The sequence below is a fragment of the Anser anser genome, assembly GCF_964211835.1.
Source record: "Anser anser genome assembly, chromosome: 1".
NCBI classification, from domain to species: domain Eukaryota; kingdom Metazoa; phylum Chordata; class Aves; order Anseriformes; family Anatidae; genus Anser; species Anser anser.
In genome coordinates, this window is record NC_139720.1 from 119,881,955 (window position 1) to 119,899,623 (window position 17,669).

The 17,669-nt window shown below is 36.0% G+C and overlaps 1 protein-coding gene across 4 annotated transcripts in view; it reads right to left on the bottom strand.

The window, feature by feature from the left end:
- Positions 1 to 1,706: 1,706 nt before the first annotated feature.
- The window catches only part of USP9X (ubiquitin specific peptidase 9 X-linked), a 102,106-nt gene continuing 86,143 nt past the window's right edge, over positions 1,707 to 17,669 (bottom strand). For all 4 annotated transcript variants that reach the window (XM_083821160.1, XM_083821158.1, XM_083821161.1 and 1 more), the window contains exons 37-45: positions 17,256 to 17,481; positions 16,028 to 16,157; positions 12,562 to 12,747; positions 10,659 to 10,879; positions 8,559 to 8,647; positions 6,148 to 6,304; positions 5,545 to 5,757; positions 4,948 to 5,043; positions 1,707 to 3,495 (exon numbers count right to left, since the gene is read on the bottom strand). In XM_083821160.1, the coding sequence (XP_083677286.1) occupies positions 3,361 to 3,495; positions 4,948 to 5,043; positions 5,545 to 5,757; positions 6,148 to 6,304; positions 8,559 to 8,647; positions 10,659 to 10,879; positions 12,562 to 12,747; positions 16,028 to 16,157; positions 17,256 to 17,481 (1,453 nt within the window). In that variant the 3' untranslated portion in view covers positions 1,707 to 3,360. The remainder of the gene's footprint in view (positions 3,496 to 4,947; positions 5,044 to 5,544; positions 5,758 to 6,147; positions 6,305 to 8,558; positions 8,648 to 10,658; positions 10,880 to 12,561; positions 12,748 to 16,027; positions 16,158 to 17,255; positions 17,482 to 17,669) is intronic.

Consider the following 17,669-nt stretch of genomic DNA (forward strand, 5'->3'; position numbering starts at 1 on the left):
TTTTCATGAAATACATGCTAAAACACACAAGCTAGGCACAACAAAATGGCTGACAAGGCATAGTAATAACAATTACCTCAAGACAATTTTCTCATGTCCCAGAGTTCTACTCTGAAAATTAATATGACATGGCATTGTGGAAATTCATTTCTTTCTGGCTCAATTTCAGCAAGATATACTGGTTCTACAAAGAGATGACTTGAATTTTCAGAGCTGGTAGTTAGCAGGGAAAATAACCAAAAAAAAATCCAAGTCAAGCTGCACCTTTTCCTGCTTGCACCGCCAAATGAAGTTGTGTGTGTCAAACTTCCACTGAACCCTGGGCAATATCATTTTTGTCAATGGGGTAACAGAGTTGTGGGCAACCCATTTTGTGACTGAAGATTAGTACCTTTACTGATACACAAGCAGTAACAAAGTTCCTTTTGCATATGGCTGTACTGTTTTTGTTTAAACACTAAAAGTAGGAAGTGTTAAAACCTCATCACTACAAAACCACAATCCAAAACGTACAGAGGGAGAGATTCTGTTTAGTAAGATTATAGATTTCCCCCTAGGTCAAACTACACATTAACCACCATATAAAACCACTTATAAATGTTCAATTTCTATGCATTTTACATTGCCAGGAACATGAGTAATTGCTCTACCGTTTATTGGCTTCTTTTTTTTTTTTATGGAAGACCAAAGATTCCCTAATAATTGTTCTAAACAGAAAACAGGACTGAAATTAGTGATGGGGGAATTAAATCCGTAGGCACTTTAAGGACTACTGTTTTTAAGTGTGCCATCAACAACGAGGTACTGTGTATCGCCTGAAAATGACCACTGCCAAAATGCTGCGACAGTTTAACATGTACATGAAACTTTTTGTTTGTACAATATTTGTTAAATACAATTTAAAATTCTGCGCAGAGTGAAAGAAACATTGCACCTTTAACTGTAGCTGTTTAAAAGTAGCAGCTGCAACAAACAACATAGACTATCCGTCTTCGAAGTCACAAAAATGCACAATATTCTCAATTTTCCACCTGAAAAATAATTGCCACTGCAGTCACCCTCAATTCAGGGGCAGGGGTGTGTAAGACTGAAAAAAATCACAGCCTTAAAATGTCACAGGTTTTAACATGTCTCTACAATCATTGCACTATTAAAAGTGAACACATTTGGCAAGGCTGAACTAGCACGTTACATATTTTACCTAGAGAGTAAAAAATACATAATAATCACCTCTGAGATAGCCTGTTTAACAATTACTGGTCCAAATAAATATGAACTATTTCAACTCGTGTACTGAGGCTAGCAATTGTTTGAGTTAAAACCTTCAACAAGCGTTCCCAAACATAAATGGGAAAACTTTCCCCAGATTTACTGAGTCCAGGTAAAATAGTATTACTAAAAAACTATGAAAAAATCTGAATTAACTCGAGCACTAGAGAAAACATGGAAGCGTAAAAGTGATCATCGCTACATAGCATACTCTTAAACCTGTGTCCCTTCCTTATACTAAATGCATAAGAATGCACTTGCAACTGAATTTTCCTTTGTTCGTTTCAAAACTACAGATCTTTAATTTGATAAGCAGCTTTGTTTCTATCAACTCATTTGTAAAAAACACCATCAAGCTTGTGCTCATTAAATATATATATGTATATATAAAAACATACAAAAAGTACAAGATAAATCACATTAAGAAACTTTTACAGTGTAATTGTCCTGATTACTTTTATTCTTAAGGGCCAATTTTTTTTTTGTGTGCACAGAAATCTCAATGTGACTGTTGTTCCAGAATTCAGCATAGTGCCACTGCACAGAATTCATCTTTCTGTGCAGTCCATTAAAAAACAAAAACAACCAAAAAAAAACACCAAAAAAAGAAAAACAAAAAACAAACACACACACCACAGGACAAAACATTCTTCTTAAATCAAATTCTATTTGTGAATTCAGCAAAATAATTTCTATAAAATAAAACAGCAAAATATTTAAATAGTATAGGGTGGGCTGTATCTGTTTTGCAGGGGTATTTGGTTTTTAGACAGGTTCCAAAAAAATTACACACATTCAAGTTACCAATTTTCATTTAAATACAGTATTTACTGATGCGTTTCTTGAAGTCTTTAAACAAATGTTTATTCTGGAATAGAGATACCTCAGAATTGCAGTTGACTAACCAGTAGTTTCTTTTATAATTAAACCCTGCTTCTAATGTTAAGATTTCCTGTATATGGATAAAGAGCTAAGACAATTCTTGCTTTCAAGTAGAACTGTGAACGAGCAGAAAACCAGCAAGTTAACTTGGTGCAGTGGCACTCACAAGTACTGTGTGATTTTGTTGACTTCCACTTCACTGGGATGCAGTAGAAGGAAAGTGTTAGAAGTTTATCTAATAAGCTCTACCAAAGAAACAAAACAAGCACACCAAATACAGTCTATTATGCTCCAGGCATCCTGGCATAGCAAATTTTTGCATATTTGTTTTAAATCTTTTAAATTCCTATTACTGAAAACTAAGTGTTCTTTATCCCACCCAGAGACAGAACTGTCAAACATCAGAGATGTGAGGAACACATGTGAAACTGAAAACCACTTGTTTGTCACGTTTTCCCTCCCCATTTTATAGTCTAGGTGTAAGAAGAAAAAGTTCTGAGCGATACAGTTGTCACATTGGGACAACTGCTGTCACTTTTTTTTCCCCCTCATTGGCTACACTAACTTGGTGTGAAGCCATGCTAAATGTTACAGCATAACTATAGCTTCAAAAGTGATTAACCTAATACCAGAATGAAAAAGGCAATGAAAAAAGATCTAGAAACAATGTTACATCACCAATTTTCCACATCAACCAAATAATTAAAAGGTTACCAGCCATTACGGTTGCTCATAGTAAAATCGACTCCAGTGGCAAAGAATTAACATGAAACTATTTTTGTGGTTGACATGGATAGGCTTTTTCGTAAAGGAGTTGATCCAACTGCCATGAGGCAGGCAACACTGGTTGCAGAGCGCAGCAGATATATCAAGATTTTTTTTTTGTAGATCTGTGAGTCTCATCAAGACAAAAAAAATGTTTCTTGCTTAAGAATTAACAGTCAAACATTAATATACTATATACACCTTTGCCATTTACACATTAGCATCAGGCCATTTATTACAAAACACTATACACTTTCCACTGCAGGCGGGTTATATATTGACAGCAATTTTCTGCAGATAAGACAGTGAATAGACTCTCCACTCCATGTTGATTAGGAATAGTTTTTCTAGTTTTAAATATTAGCCAGACACAGAGAAAGGTTGGACTGTAAGGCCTGGGTGCACAGTCTTGATGGAGCGAGTTAATTGATTATGTGCATTTCACTAATCTTTTGTCTGAGGCGGGGAAACTTCTTCACTGCCTTCAAAATTTTCTTGTGCTCGTTGGCCAGTTCGCTGAGGGTTGTTCATATGATGTGCTGCCGGGCCTGTATATGGCTGTCCATGCACATGGTTATTCTGTAATAAAGCATAAACATTTTAAAAAGACATTAAACCTGTGGACTGTTTCCTAACCAGTTCCTTGGTTTTCGCCTCTACATTCAAACTACTGAAAAGTATCATCGAGCACACTGAACTTCTGTAGTAGTATCTGTATGGACATACATCAGTTCCTTCATTCCTCTGAATCACATCCCTCACTTACCTTTAACTTACACAGAACGTAAACAGACTTTCAATTTGTAAAGTTAAAAGGATTAAATAGTAATGTCAGCCTTTGAGTAAAAAACATTTACATGCAAAGCAAAAGCAGAAAAAAAAGGAGACTAGAAGAGGCTGCTTATGTGGTCTGGGCATTAACCTGTGCACATCTTACTGACACATTCAACTAGCGTGAATGTTTTTCCTAAGACGATAGAAAAACCGTATCTGTATCTGTGTAGCATACTTCAATCTTTAAGAGGGCAAACTTCAGTGTTACAGAACTGAATGAAATCTAGACCAGCTGTTTTCTCCAGATGCTCTGTCCCAATTTAAAACAGTCTACACACAGCTGGAAAATGAAAATACATCTTATCTACCTATTGTTTTGCAGAGTTTAAACAACTGTGGAGAAATTAGGAACATGAGGATTGTGCGTGTTAGTGAGAAATGCTGTCTATTGCAAGAAAGTGAACACATCACACAGATAATGGTGAGGTTACAGTATGTGTCTGAACTCAGGAGCTCAGAAAGGAGTGGGAAAATCTGCATGACTTACCAACTGCTCTGCTGAGAACACCAAGTAAGGAAAGCAAGATGGAGGGAAAATAGGTTTGGGCAGGAGAGGAAATTAAATTAGCAGATTCAGAATATATAAAATTAATTGGAACAAAGAAAAAATGGCATCTAAGGAGGGGATCTACTAATTTAGTCAAATCCATTAAAAAAAAAAATCTTGTTAGGATTTCTTTCAGATTTGGCTTTCCACTGGTAGATTAACAAAGCAGCCACTTAGCCTAAAACAGATTTAGATTTCGCATGTACTTGAGATTTGCAGGTCAGTGTTCATATCAAGTTACACATCACAAAGACACCCATTTTTTATGAAAGCCTTCCAATTACTCAAACTGAAAATTAGGTGTTGGGACTTGATTTTAAATTAAAGAAAAAAAAGAGAACTACTCACAAAATATCAACATGAACAAATATGACAGAATCAGATTTAGTATGCATGAGCCTAGGATGATGTCTGTCCCCCTGCTGTTTCTATGGATGATTAATCTCTGATCTGGTAACACAAAAATTCTCACGTGAAACTGGTGACGAAACCATTCCTGGCAAAATGGAGCTGAATCTTTATTTCTCCAAGGGTGATATTTCATAGTAACATGCTTCTGGCTAAATGCCTGTAATTTGAGCTATCATGAATGCTAACTAAAAAAGCTATCCTGGGACTCTAAATAAAGGGTCAAACTCTCTAGCTTTTACCTGTTGATACTGGGAACCAGGTGAATGGGGATACAATGGGGCATCTTCAGGTGGAGAAGACTCATGTTCATCTGGGGCATCAGGATCGTCTGGTTCCTAAAGTTTGAAAAAACATTTTATCTACTTAGGTAAAACATACTATGATTATTCTATCCAGAACCAATCCAATGTGCAATTGATCATTTCAGGCATGCTCAAAGAAAAGACATGCCCCCTGTCCCCAGTATCACTTATAACTTACAGAATCACAGAATCATTTAGGTTAGAAAAGACCTTTAAGAGCGTCAAGTCCTGTTGTATTGTATAGAAACTGTATTTATTACATATAATGCTTAATTGTATAAAAATTCCCACTATTAACATATTATTGGGAAAAAATTAGATTTTTTTTAATAATTCATAATCTACTTTAAATGGTCAATTTTAATTCTATATTGCTAATTTTTACAGGACAAATTTGCGTAAAAACAGTACAAGAAGTGAAAAAAACACAGGAGTATGTAAGTAAAGCCAACAAAAGTGTAACTCCTTATTGATTGCTTATTTACAGAAATGTTTTACTCAAAGTTTTTAACAGATGTCAAATTAGTTCTTTACCTCCTCTGGGCAGAGTTCACAAGCTTTTGCAAGAGTCATTCTAGCACTGTGTGATCTCTCTAGGAAGTAGCCGTTCGATGTTTCATTGCTTTGTATTGGTGGAGACCAATTATTATAGGTGTATTGGGGATTGCCAGTGTATGGTCTACGCTCAAGCTCATCTCCAAGCCATTCTACTGCCCAGGTCCACTTTCTCTTCAAATCTCCATTGCTCTGCAGATGAAAAGTTAATACTTCAGAATTATTTTATTTCAGAAGAGAAATGTATTTCTCTTCCTATACATCAGCTCAAGAGAACAGACCACCGACATCACCAGGCCACCACTATGCTGCTTATAAGACTCCCTCAAACATTCTTTTTTGCACAAAGAAACTTCCAATTTGAAATGAAATCTGAGCAGTTTGCAGCTGCATCACATGAATGCAAGTTTAATCAAACTGCTCTCAATTCAAAATACTGACCTTATGATATTAGAAAGTCTGCATGAGTTTCACTTGAAAGTCAAAATTTCATTAAGTCAATGAATTGAATTTATTTTATATTTTATTTTATTTTTACACAGAACTGGAGAAAAAGCAGGAAGAGACAGAAAAAGTTATTACCTGAAGAATCTGGTAGGCTACAGGACAGTTGCTGAAGAGGGCTACCATGCACTTTATACACTGGTAAGCTCTTTTCTGATAATGGTTCTTAGAGCGCTGAATGGTGTCAAACAGTCCATCCCTATCATCTGGGATACCCTTAAGTGCATTGTGAATCCTACAAAAAAAAAACAACAACCAAAACACAAAAATCAAGGGTTAAAATTCAGGCTTCACTTACAGTGCAATTATAAAAGGGATAACTCATTCTAAATATTCTGACTTTGGTAAAAGTGCCTTCTGCTCTTGAACAATGGGTAGGGGAATTAATCTCCATCTTCACTTCTTGCAGGGTTTCCAAATTCACACACTTTTTGGCTTTGAAAAACCATTGGAGGGAGACACGGAACCTACACTGTCAGCATCTCTAAGAGCTATGTTCATTGCAGGAAAAGTAGTAGACCTCTTTTTGTTTCATCTTTGTCAATAATCAGCAAATAGTCCCCAGGCAGCAGACATCCTAGGCCTCACTACGAGAAAGATATTGAGTTGCTTGAGTGTGTGCAGAGAAGAGCAACGAAGCTGGTGATGGGACTAGAAAACAAGAGTCATGAAGAGCAGCTGAGGAAACTGGGGTTGTTTAGTCTGACAGAGACTGAGGGGAGACCTCATTGCTCTCTTCAACTACCTGTAAAGAGGTTGCAACAAGGAGAGTGTCCTGGAACGTTAACTTCTCAAATCAAGAGAAATCTATGAGAGGGTCTGATACCAAAGAACAGCAGCAGACATCTCAGTAAGACAATACAAGGAGCAACTGAAGGATGCGTGCTGTTTAAGACCAGATGATTCTTATTTTCTATAAGTTGGAAGAGATTACTATTTACTATGGACAGTCACGCTATTTAATTATGTAGTAGTTACACTACTTATTAAACTATGATTATCAGAGGAAAACTAAGAACAGGACAGAGACCAGTGCTCCAAGCTACTGCCAGAAGTGGCAGCAAAAAATCAGAGGGTGATTGCAGTTGGCAACTTTATACTCCCCTCTGCTGAGGCCTAGCACAATTTCAAGGAACACTATATTTAAGATGGCAGTCTCAAGAATAACAGTGATGTACATCTTTAAGTATAGCGAGTCATACTGCAACATTTAACCTCCTCCATACTCCATTGTTTCTAACATAGCACTATCCTAAACAAACACTTCTCACCTACATTTCCACCCTAATATATATATATATATATATTTACTTCCCACCTCTTAAAATATGCCCATCCTCCAGCGTCCTGTGAACTCAGGACTTCTTATGGAAGTATTTGCTTAGCAGGAAGAAAATATAAACAAACTATATTATATATGCATTACTTATACATATATATGCAAGTGTGCATATATATAAAATGCATTCTCATCCCTTACCTAAGCAGTAATTCCTACACAGAAGATGAAGAAATCTCTCCAGCCTAGTCTTGAGGTTTTGGAGTGTGCTAAGCCAGATCACCATCTTCTCTCTGAATATCTTCTGAAGTAAGGCTAGGCAACTAATGAATTGAATATAGTCCTAAGAGTGTAGTCTACAAGTATATATGAGTTGACTCCAATACCCTTGCTGTTACTGTCAGTTTTTTAAGTGTGCTCTTACTTAAAATATTTTAAATGCCATATGGGACATGGTTGCAAATGATTTAGTAATTCCAGTATTATCTAAATTCACTAATTATGAAACAGAGATATTTCAAAATATTGACAAGTAGCATTTACTTTGTGTTACCTCACCTACTACTACTACTGTATAAAACTTCTAAGTAACTGACTTGCATGCATTCTCTTGGATAGTCATTATTTGTAGTAATCTCACTTTTCTAATCTCAGCTTTCAAAACCTTTATTCTCTAGACATACAAAAACAAGGTTTGAAACTGCGTGAGTATTTAATATTTTAGTGAAAATTCTATTGAAATATGACCGTAGAAAATATTTTTGTCTATGAAATCTGCTTTTCTCCCAGGCTCACACTTCATCCATGTCTCAGTATCACTCCTGTGATTGTTGTGCTTGTTAGTAATAAGATCAGAACATCATCGAACCCTCTTAGATGACAAGTTTCCAAGGATCAATCTAAACAACTCACAGAAAATACCAATGTGTTTAGCTTGACTGGCACATTAGTAAGCATCTCCTGAATGTGAACAACCTTGCATTTATAGGACTGAGTAGGAAATTTCTCAATAGTAAGGAAGATACAGGTTAAAATGTAGATTCAAGTTGTCTCAACATTTGAGATAAATGGAAAAAAAATGCTTTATCCCTGTATTTTGGTTCATATACATTTAAAACAAACCTCTGAAAAAGATTAGCAACAGAAATACTGGGAAAACAGTCTGTATCAAACATAATAATGAATTATAAAAAGACAGGTAACTACAAACCTGTGAGTTTGCCAAGAATCCTCAATTAATAGGATTTGCAGAAGCAGATCCAAGTAAGGTCGAAGCTCATATGTGTATGAATATGCAACCTTAAAAAGTAAAAATGCAGAGAACACAAGAAAGCATTCTTTGAAGCGTGTAGATTACATGGTGCAATACAAGAACACAATTTATGTGAAGTTTACTGTAACTTAAGGAATATTTCAAGATACAATGCATACTTTATTATTAGTTTAAATGCTGGTAGGTGTTTTTTTCTTTAATACATAGCAGGTTTTGTAAAGGACAAGTTTTTTATCATGAGTTTCCAACACAATTGATCTGAAGCATCTGGACCAATCATGAGATGCCAGAGAAGCTACCTTGAAAAATACTTTTAGAAACACAAAATTATAAAACAGTATTTTCCACTAATATTGCTACTTTTAGACAGTATGTTCAAGTCCATACTAAACCACAAAATATATGGCTAAGTAAAATATTAGTAAAGTGATTTTATTATGATTTTTCAAGTGCCAAACAGACACACAAAACTTTATGTTTACATAGAAAAAAAATGCACTAATCTAAGACTAGCTAATGAAAGTTATAAACAAACCTTATTTGGAGTGGAAGAGTGTGATTAATCCTACAGAGATTACAAAGGAAAAACAAAACAGCCCCAAATAATGATTCTTTCCTGAGCCTGAAGCCAAGTATGTTTTGCAGACTTGTAAAAAAAAAAAAAGCACCTTACATACATACTCAAAATAAATACAAGGGAGATCTTAAGAAATAATGCTAAATTTTGATTCTATTGAAAGAAGACATTTTATCAATAATGAGAGAAAAGCTGAATGAAATGCACTTACATTACACCCCAGCCTACTTATTTAGAATCACAGAATGGTTTGATTTGGAAAGGACCTTTAAAGATAACCTAGTTTTAACCCCCCTCTGCCATGGGCACGGACACCTCCCACCTGACCAGGCTGCCCAAAACCCCATCCAACCTGGCCTTTAATACTCCCAGGGATAGGGCATCCACAGCTTCTCTGGGTGACCTGTTCCAGCACCTCACCATCCTTACCGTGAAGAATTTATTTCTGGTATCTAATATAAATCTCCCCTCTTCTAGTTTAAAATCATTACACCTTGTCCTATCACTACAGGCCCTGATAATAAATCCCTCCCCCATCATTCTTGCAGATACCCTTTAAGTACTGGAAGTCTGCTATAAGGTCTTCCCCCAGAGACTTCTCCTTAAGCCAAACAACTCCAACTCTCTCAGCCTCTCCATAAAAAGGTGCTCCAGTCCTCTGAACATTTCTGTGGCCCTCCTCTGGACCTGCTCCAAACAAGTCCACGTCTCCCTCCTATGCTGGGAGCCTCAGACCCAGATTCAGCACTCCAGGAGGGGTTTCACAAGTGGAGTAGAGGGGGAGCATCACCTCCCTTGACCTGCTGGCCATGGTTTTTTTGATTCAGCCCAGGACGCAGTTGGCCTTCTGGGCTGCAGGCATGCACTGCTGGCTCATGTTGAGCTTTTTATCCACCAGTACTCGCAAGTGCTTCTCTACAGAACTGCTCTCAATCCATTCTTCACCCAGCCTGTACTGATGTTTGGGATTGTCCTGACCCAGGACCTTAAATTGGTTTTGCTGAACTTCATGAGATTCACAAAGGCCCACCTTTCAAGCCTGTTCAGGTCCCTCTGACATCATTTCCCCTCTGAAGTGTCAACTGCACCACTCAGCTTGGTGTCATCCACAAACTTGCTGGGGGTGCACTCAATCTCACTGTCCACGTCACAAATGAAAACACTAAACAGTACCAAAATATTAAACAGTACCAGTCCTAATGCAGATCCCTGAGGAACAAATATGGAGCCCTGAGGGACTTAACACTGTGTTCCTAACTCAAAAACGGTTGACTGCTTTCCTAGACTTATAAAAGGATTTATTTTAATATTCCACTATGATGTATACCGAAGAGTAAAATATAGTGACAGAAGATACTATCCTATGGAACTCAATATTTAATAGTATTACATTCCTATGCATATAGATCTTGCATCATACACATTCATATGCCCATCTTCCTCCTAACAGTTATTTTTACCTGCCAGAGAAGTTCACTGAGGACAGTGGAAGAGAACTGAGGATTCTCCCAACAGCAGAAACGAAGCAACTTGATGGTCTCTTCAGAATTGCTGCAATCTTCAATAATTTTCTTCACATAACTGGTTCTCACGAACAAAATGTCTGCTACGTTCTGCTGAAGTGCCATTATAGGTTGAGATAAATTAGGATCACCGTAAGGGTTGGCAAGTGGAGGATTACCTGGAACAAGCAGTTATTCCAGATGAAAAGGTACCAAAACACTTTCGGTGTGTAGAGACAACAAAATATAAGTTGCTGTAACTAATCAATAAAAAAAAAAAAACAAAACAGGAAAAGTACATTTAGCAGTCAATTTGCTTTGAAAAATACTATGATATGAAATAACTCTATTTTCTGATTGTGAAGCTCAGCTCTTGCTGCCCAAGAGAACTACTAGTTCCTCTCAGAAAAGAGTATGCAGTGACAATCAGTGCAGAACAACTGGAAACACATTCACTTGCAAGAGGAGGAATTATTGGGAGTTTCCTTGGTGGAATCCTCTTATCTCCAGAATCTGCTTCAAACCTTGTGTAACACGGCCCAACCCTATCAAATTTTAAGACACATTAAGTCTATTTACTTCACTAGGCAATGGGAATGTCTATAATAAAACACTCCAGTTCGAATCTCTAAAGCATAGATAAAAAAGTACTAATGAAAGAATCAAAATTAATATAGCTTATTTAGTAAGCTTCATTTTGTGTAGAGAGACTGTTGATTTGCTCCTGATGTTTCTTGATTTAATAGTGTTGTATTTTCACTTATTATAGGAGGATGCTTAGAAATCCAAGGAAGAACTTTCCCAGCTTACAATGCTAAAGCATAAAATAAATTTACTCTGAAAACAGTAATGATAATTAATAAACATAGTAATGTTCATACAAAACTTTTGTTTCTTTAAAGTACAACATTAAGAATACAGTGAATATATGACTCATTTTCATAGGTAGAGTATCTTTTCCTCAGATCCTCAAATAATAAACTGGAAACAAAACCAAATCAAAGTCACCAAATGATTCTGCAGCTTATTATAGCACAGTAAATTTTTCAGTTCATTAATCTTGCTATAGCACATTCTAGCCTATTGACTTTACAGCCTGACACATTGAGCTGTAATGACTTTACCATTAAATAGCTTCTCTATGGACTCCTAATTAGGTTTTCTAAACTATGCTTAATATAGAACACATACATACACAGGCTATAAAATTCACATAGCCGAATATTCTGTCACCATTTCTCAAAAGTAACTGTGCATTCTCTTCACCTTGTGGGGATATTAATGATTTATACTGTGGTAGACTAATTTCTAGCTGATTCTTAATCTTTTATAAATGAAAGTGGTGGCTTCTGTTTGTCTTTCTGACTGCAAATGAGCACCAAGTGGATATTTTCAAGAGCTATCCAAAGCAATATCTCTTTACCCGTAACTGCTATTAGGTACTTCAGAACCTGGTATATTTTTTTCCTGTACAGATTACTTTGTCCTGGTAACATGAAAGTAATTTATTATTTTCTATTCAGAATCAAAATACCTTTATGCAAGTCCTTGCAATGAGTTTAAACTATTAAACTAAATCATTAGTATTTTGCATCAGCAAAAATCTACTTCACTATTTAGATGTTTTTCCATATCTTAAAGTAGTAAGCCAAGGTTTGTCTCATCTGCTTTTTCAGTTTGTCAGTATATAAAATCAGTTTTGTCTAGAACAAACATTTCTGCCTTTAAACAAGGTTTTACTACACATGAAAGTCAAACATTTTTCCAGCTGATCCTTTTCATACACAGTTAACAAAATATGCACAAAAGACATTTATTGATATACTCAATTAACTTAAGGAAAACGTAAAATTTACCGTACCATTGATAGAAGACTGCATCCGTGATGACACATTGCAACAACGGATCAGTTGTGACACAACAGTGTATAGCTTCCCCAGTTCAGCATACTGGTATTTAATTGGAGGGCCTGGACCTTCGTCCAGAGCCACAAGCATGAAGGTTGCAGGAACATTTAGTTTCAGAAGTTGTGTCTTCTCTGCTACACCTTTACAGGGGAAAAAAATAATTAAGAAAAAAAACTATTTTTAGCACTGACAATACATTTTTTCAGAAAAATAACTACACAACTGATAACTTCTCAGTTGCTGGTCTTTGTTATCATTGTTATGCTTTCTGAAAAAAGAAAATCAGTAAGATGCACAAGGAAATTATGTTCAGCTGAAAAAAATCACAATGAAGAAGAGCAGTAAATGAATACAATTTTTTAACAGCGCTCATTAACACTTAAGTAATTAGCATTTGTGTTAATAGCACAGTTTCAGAGAAGTCTTCTGGGACAAAAATTAATTCTTTTTTTTTTAAAATAAGTGTTTATAGTGAGGCCCAGGAGAGGATGAACACCCTACACTGTATATTTCATGATTTGCCCATCATAACCTAGATACATCAGTTACAAATTTAAGATGCTTCCAACTGTGCCATACTATGCAGTAAGTGTAAATAAGAGTGACAAAAATCAATTCAAGGAGAGAAAAAACAAAATGAAAAAACCTGCAAAGCCAACCAACAATCCAACCAATTCAAACAATCAGTTGGTTTCACTGCAAAAGTACCTTGCACATACTTACCATTAAACCAGAAATGACCCTTCTGATCTTATATTCTGTGTCTCAGTTTGGTTAAAAAGTCATGCTTTCTCATACATTTGCAAAGTTTTTTCTTAATCTGAAATGCAACTGAACCTTACATACCATCTTTCTAGTAAGAGGAAGGAATCCAGATAGTACATTAGAGCTGTTTTACAGTATTTTTGGTTATGCTAGATAGTTTTGTAGTCACATTCTCCATAGAACTGACTTCTCTCTCTCTCTCGCATTGCCATGAATTACTTGATTTCTCAAAATGTCAGACAATTTACTCTTATTCACACAACCTGGGGTGTTGCAGAAAGGATGTATTGTAGATTTTGCTGAATGAGCACTCCACATCCATACAGACGCTTTCAGTTAACAGTAGTAAGACAAGCACAACTGGCTGCCTTAAACCGCTTAGTATTTCTGTGTTTGTCTTTGCAGAGTAGATTGGGATAACAATCAGCCCCAGAAATAAAATTAGCTTATGCTTTCCCATCTGGATTCTGAGTGCTTTCCTAGTCAGAGCCTTCAAATGCACCAAATAACACAAAATGCACTGAATGACATGGAGAATTCAGAAAAAGTAAGTTACAGCAGAAGAATTGCACCTCTTTTCTATAGTGACATTAAGTCCATTCTGGGGGTCAGGATGGAACACTGCCTGACAGAGAACGCTTTGATAGACAAGCTATATCAAAACATCATACATCATAGATGAAATTTAATTAACATGATTACCTAGGGTTATTTTAAAATATTAAATTCCTTTTGTGTGGGTAGACAATTTTGAAGAACTTCCAAAACTCTGTGTGTATGTTTGTGGCAATCCTATGTGGGAATACTGAAATAACCGTTTGGATTGATACACTTAACACTTTAGCCACAAAGGAATCCAACAGAACCTCAGATTTATAGCCTGCATGAGGTGATAACCAGCAATGGATGAGCTGTTCAATACGTATCAAAAAATTCTGTAGACTTTCCAGGGAAACAGATTTTCTCACTTCACGCTACTTGACATAAAAGGATGAGAATATCTTGTATGAGAATAAGAGAGAGAGTCTAATAGACTATCACTATAAATAACACTGTATCTTGGGTAGAACTTGATGTAGAGAAAGACACTTTGTTACTTATGTTATCACAAGAGAAAGAAAAACGGCCCTGATAGAAGACCCTCATAACTGGGAAGAGTAAAATGTAGAGGTTGGTGACAATTCACTAGGTCTGAACCTGTGGCTACTCTCATCCATCTTGGAGTGCAGAAACAATCCTTTATTCATTTGACTAACATTTTAATCCTCTTAATTGCTCTTCCTGAGAGCAAATATATAAAGCAGCAATGTTTTAACCCACCTGAGAAACAGCTTAGCATTATTTTTCAGTGTGCTGGTAATGCTATATGAAAAAGTGATACAGCCGTTCATTTCAATGTGAATAACACCGATCTCAGTTTAAAAGCAAAAATTATCTTTGTTTTGAATAATTACTTTGGATATTATTTTATCCTACTCTTAGCATATGGGCTAGCGACTTTCTATGCAAAGAACCTACACAATCCAGAATTTGTTACAAGTTTTTTATACTTTTAAATCCATACCTATTACTATTTCTGTAGTGCTGGATATAATTAAGACCCACAGCAGAAATGATTGATGCTGTAAGGGTCACAGCAAGTATTTCACATCCATCACTACAAAACTGATAATCATCTCACGTCAGTTATATTTCAGCTTGCGTGTAATGGGTCTTCAATGCAGCATCTGCAAATACTGGCCGTCCTACTAGCCTTGCATTCAAAGATGCTAATCAAACATATATTAATATGCAATCATACAATACAAAATTTCTAATTTAATCTTTCATCAGAAAATGTAGGACACTAGCATTTAAGAAAAGAAACACCTTCCCAAGCCTGGGAGAACTCTACTTAAGCCTTCCTATATTGCAAAAACACTGGCTTTTCTTGCCTGTGTTTATTTTGGATGAACTGCAATACTTGATAAACTTAGAGTGGAATTTCCTGATTGTTGCATTCTTTTACCTCATCTGATGTCTATGTTGAAAGCATTCTGGCAAGCAATGATGTCTAAGAACAAGCACAGACTAAACTATTTCCTCAGTCTCACAAAGAGGTTTTAAAGGGAAGACAGTTGCAGAGCTAGAGTTTTGCATTTGTAGCTGTGAAGTTCCTTGGTTAACTAAAGAAATTAGTATCAAAGGGGCACAACTGAAGCACACAGATAAAGCATGACCAGCTGCACTACATTTTCTTTATGGAAAAATCATCCCTCTCTTTCCTGAACTTTCACCTCTCTCAACTTCTTCAGTTCCAAAAGTTAAGACAGTCCCACATGCTTCTTGGATCTCATGACCTCCCTGCAAAGAAACCTGAATGAAGCATAATCTCTCTTGCCATGTATTTTCACCCCCACAATCTTTTAGAAGGACACACTCTCATAGCTCCAAGCTTCTTGTGTTAGTCTTCCAAAGTTGGCAGGAAGACAAAAGCTCCAAATCCTAAACTGGAAGAGCACAGATTCTCTAGAGAGAATTTATGAGACACCTCATGATAACAACCTACCCAAAGCTGAGAAACTGGATCCTCATGCAATTACCTGGGAAACTGAGAAATTAATAAAAAAACAGTTTATTACAGTACATCAGAAAAAGCGTGTGTGACTTGCTTACCTAGATTGGCATACATCACAAACAGATTGAAATACTGCTGCAAATGGCGTCCATGTTCAGATACTTCCCTTCTAAGAAGATTTAGTACCGCTCTCAGTAAGTGATCACTTAAACTTAAGTTATCATAAGCCTATAAAAAAAGTTTTATTATTAGCAGTTGAACCTGTAAAATCTTTATTTAGTTTATACTTTCTACTACGGCAGAAAGCAAGAGTTAAAAGGCATGGGCTGCTGCCAAACAGAAAGGACTTAAAATACTAGCAGCTCGTCTTCTGTACCTCACACAGAAAGTCCTGAACACAGCAATATGATAATATACTAGTAAGATAGATATACAAGGAATAAGACTTGCATCCCTAAGTATCATACAAGTCTGAGAAATTATGCACGTATAGAACTTTTTAACTGAAGAAGCACATGCACTGTGAGCTTCACAGAATAAAATAAACAACCAAATCATACCTACAGGTTTATCTCAAATGTCTCCCGCAAAACAAAACAAAAAACTCCAAACAACCCACTATCAAAATATATGTAACCTTAACATAAAACTAATTCTTTTGCTGGATACAGTAGTGAAAATACTCTGAAAAAAAAGGAACAATACAAATGAAGTAAGTGTCTTACTGTAGACATTAAAACCCTTAAAAATATGACGAAGCAAAGGCTCATCAAAGTTTATTTTTTTCCCGTAGATTTTAATACCGTTCAATTTCAATACAGTGCAAACAAGAACACTGTTATGCCAATTACAACACTAAGATTTTGGCTTTTTTTTGTGTTTTGTTTGGCAGTTCTAGGCGTATAAAAGTAGGCAATTCACTTTCTACTCCTATGCAAAGTTAAAACTTTTGATTATTTCAGTGTTGCAGAATACAGGGAAAGTACTCTAGGTAACTCCTCTTTTTAAAAAAAATCTAAATGGAAAACAAGGGTTCGCTTTCCTTCTCATTACCTAATTATAAGCCATTCCTTTTATTTTGTAATTTCATGTTTCCAACTAAACTCAAAGTTCTCGCTACTTAGTCTTGACAGAGATTTACAAATGAGGTGACACTGAACCCCTCTGACAGCACCTCTCACATAAACTGGTTGAGTTGCATAACGGTACGTAGAACAATCTTCCTGTAAACATTAATGCAACTATTCCAGAATTAGCTTATATTAAACACTTACAATGAAGAAATAAGAACAAGTTTCAAAAGCTTTTCATTAGAAAATTAAATACCTGACTGGAAGGTCCAGGAGAGGCAAAAGGTGAAGGACATGGTCCATCTTGCAACGAAAAATGTGCAATAAATACTATAAGTTTTGCAAATGCACCCCTAACTTCAGCACTAGGGCATTCCAAAAGATACTCAGAGAAGCGGTTTGAAACATTAAAAAGGACATTGTGTGCAAACCAAAAGCGTACATTCTTGCTGTGACGAAGAAGGATGCATAATGCATCATACCTGAAAATAAATGATACAACTTAAGAGATCATGACACTAATAAATTGAAAGATGTATTCTTTTTGCAGAATTTGAAAATACACATTAAAGGTGACCTCCAAACATTTTTGCTCACAAAATGTTTACAATCAGATAAACTGTAGTTCTTATAGTAATACTTTTTTACAGTCACACAAAAAATCAATAAA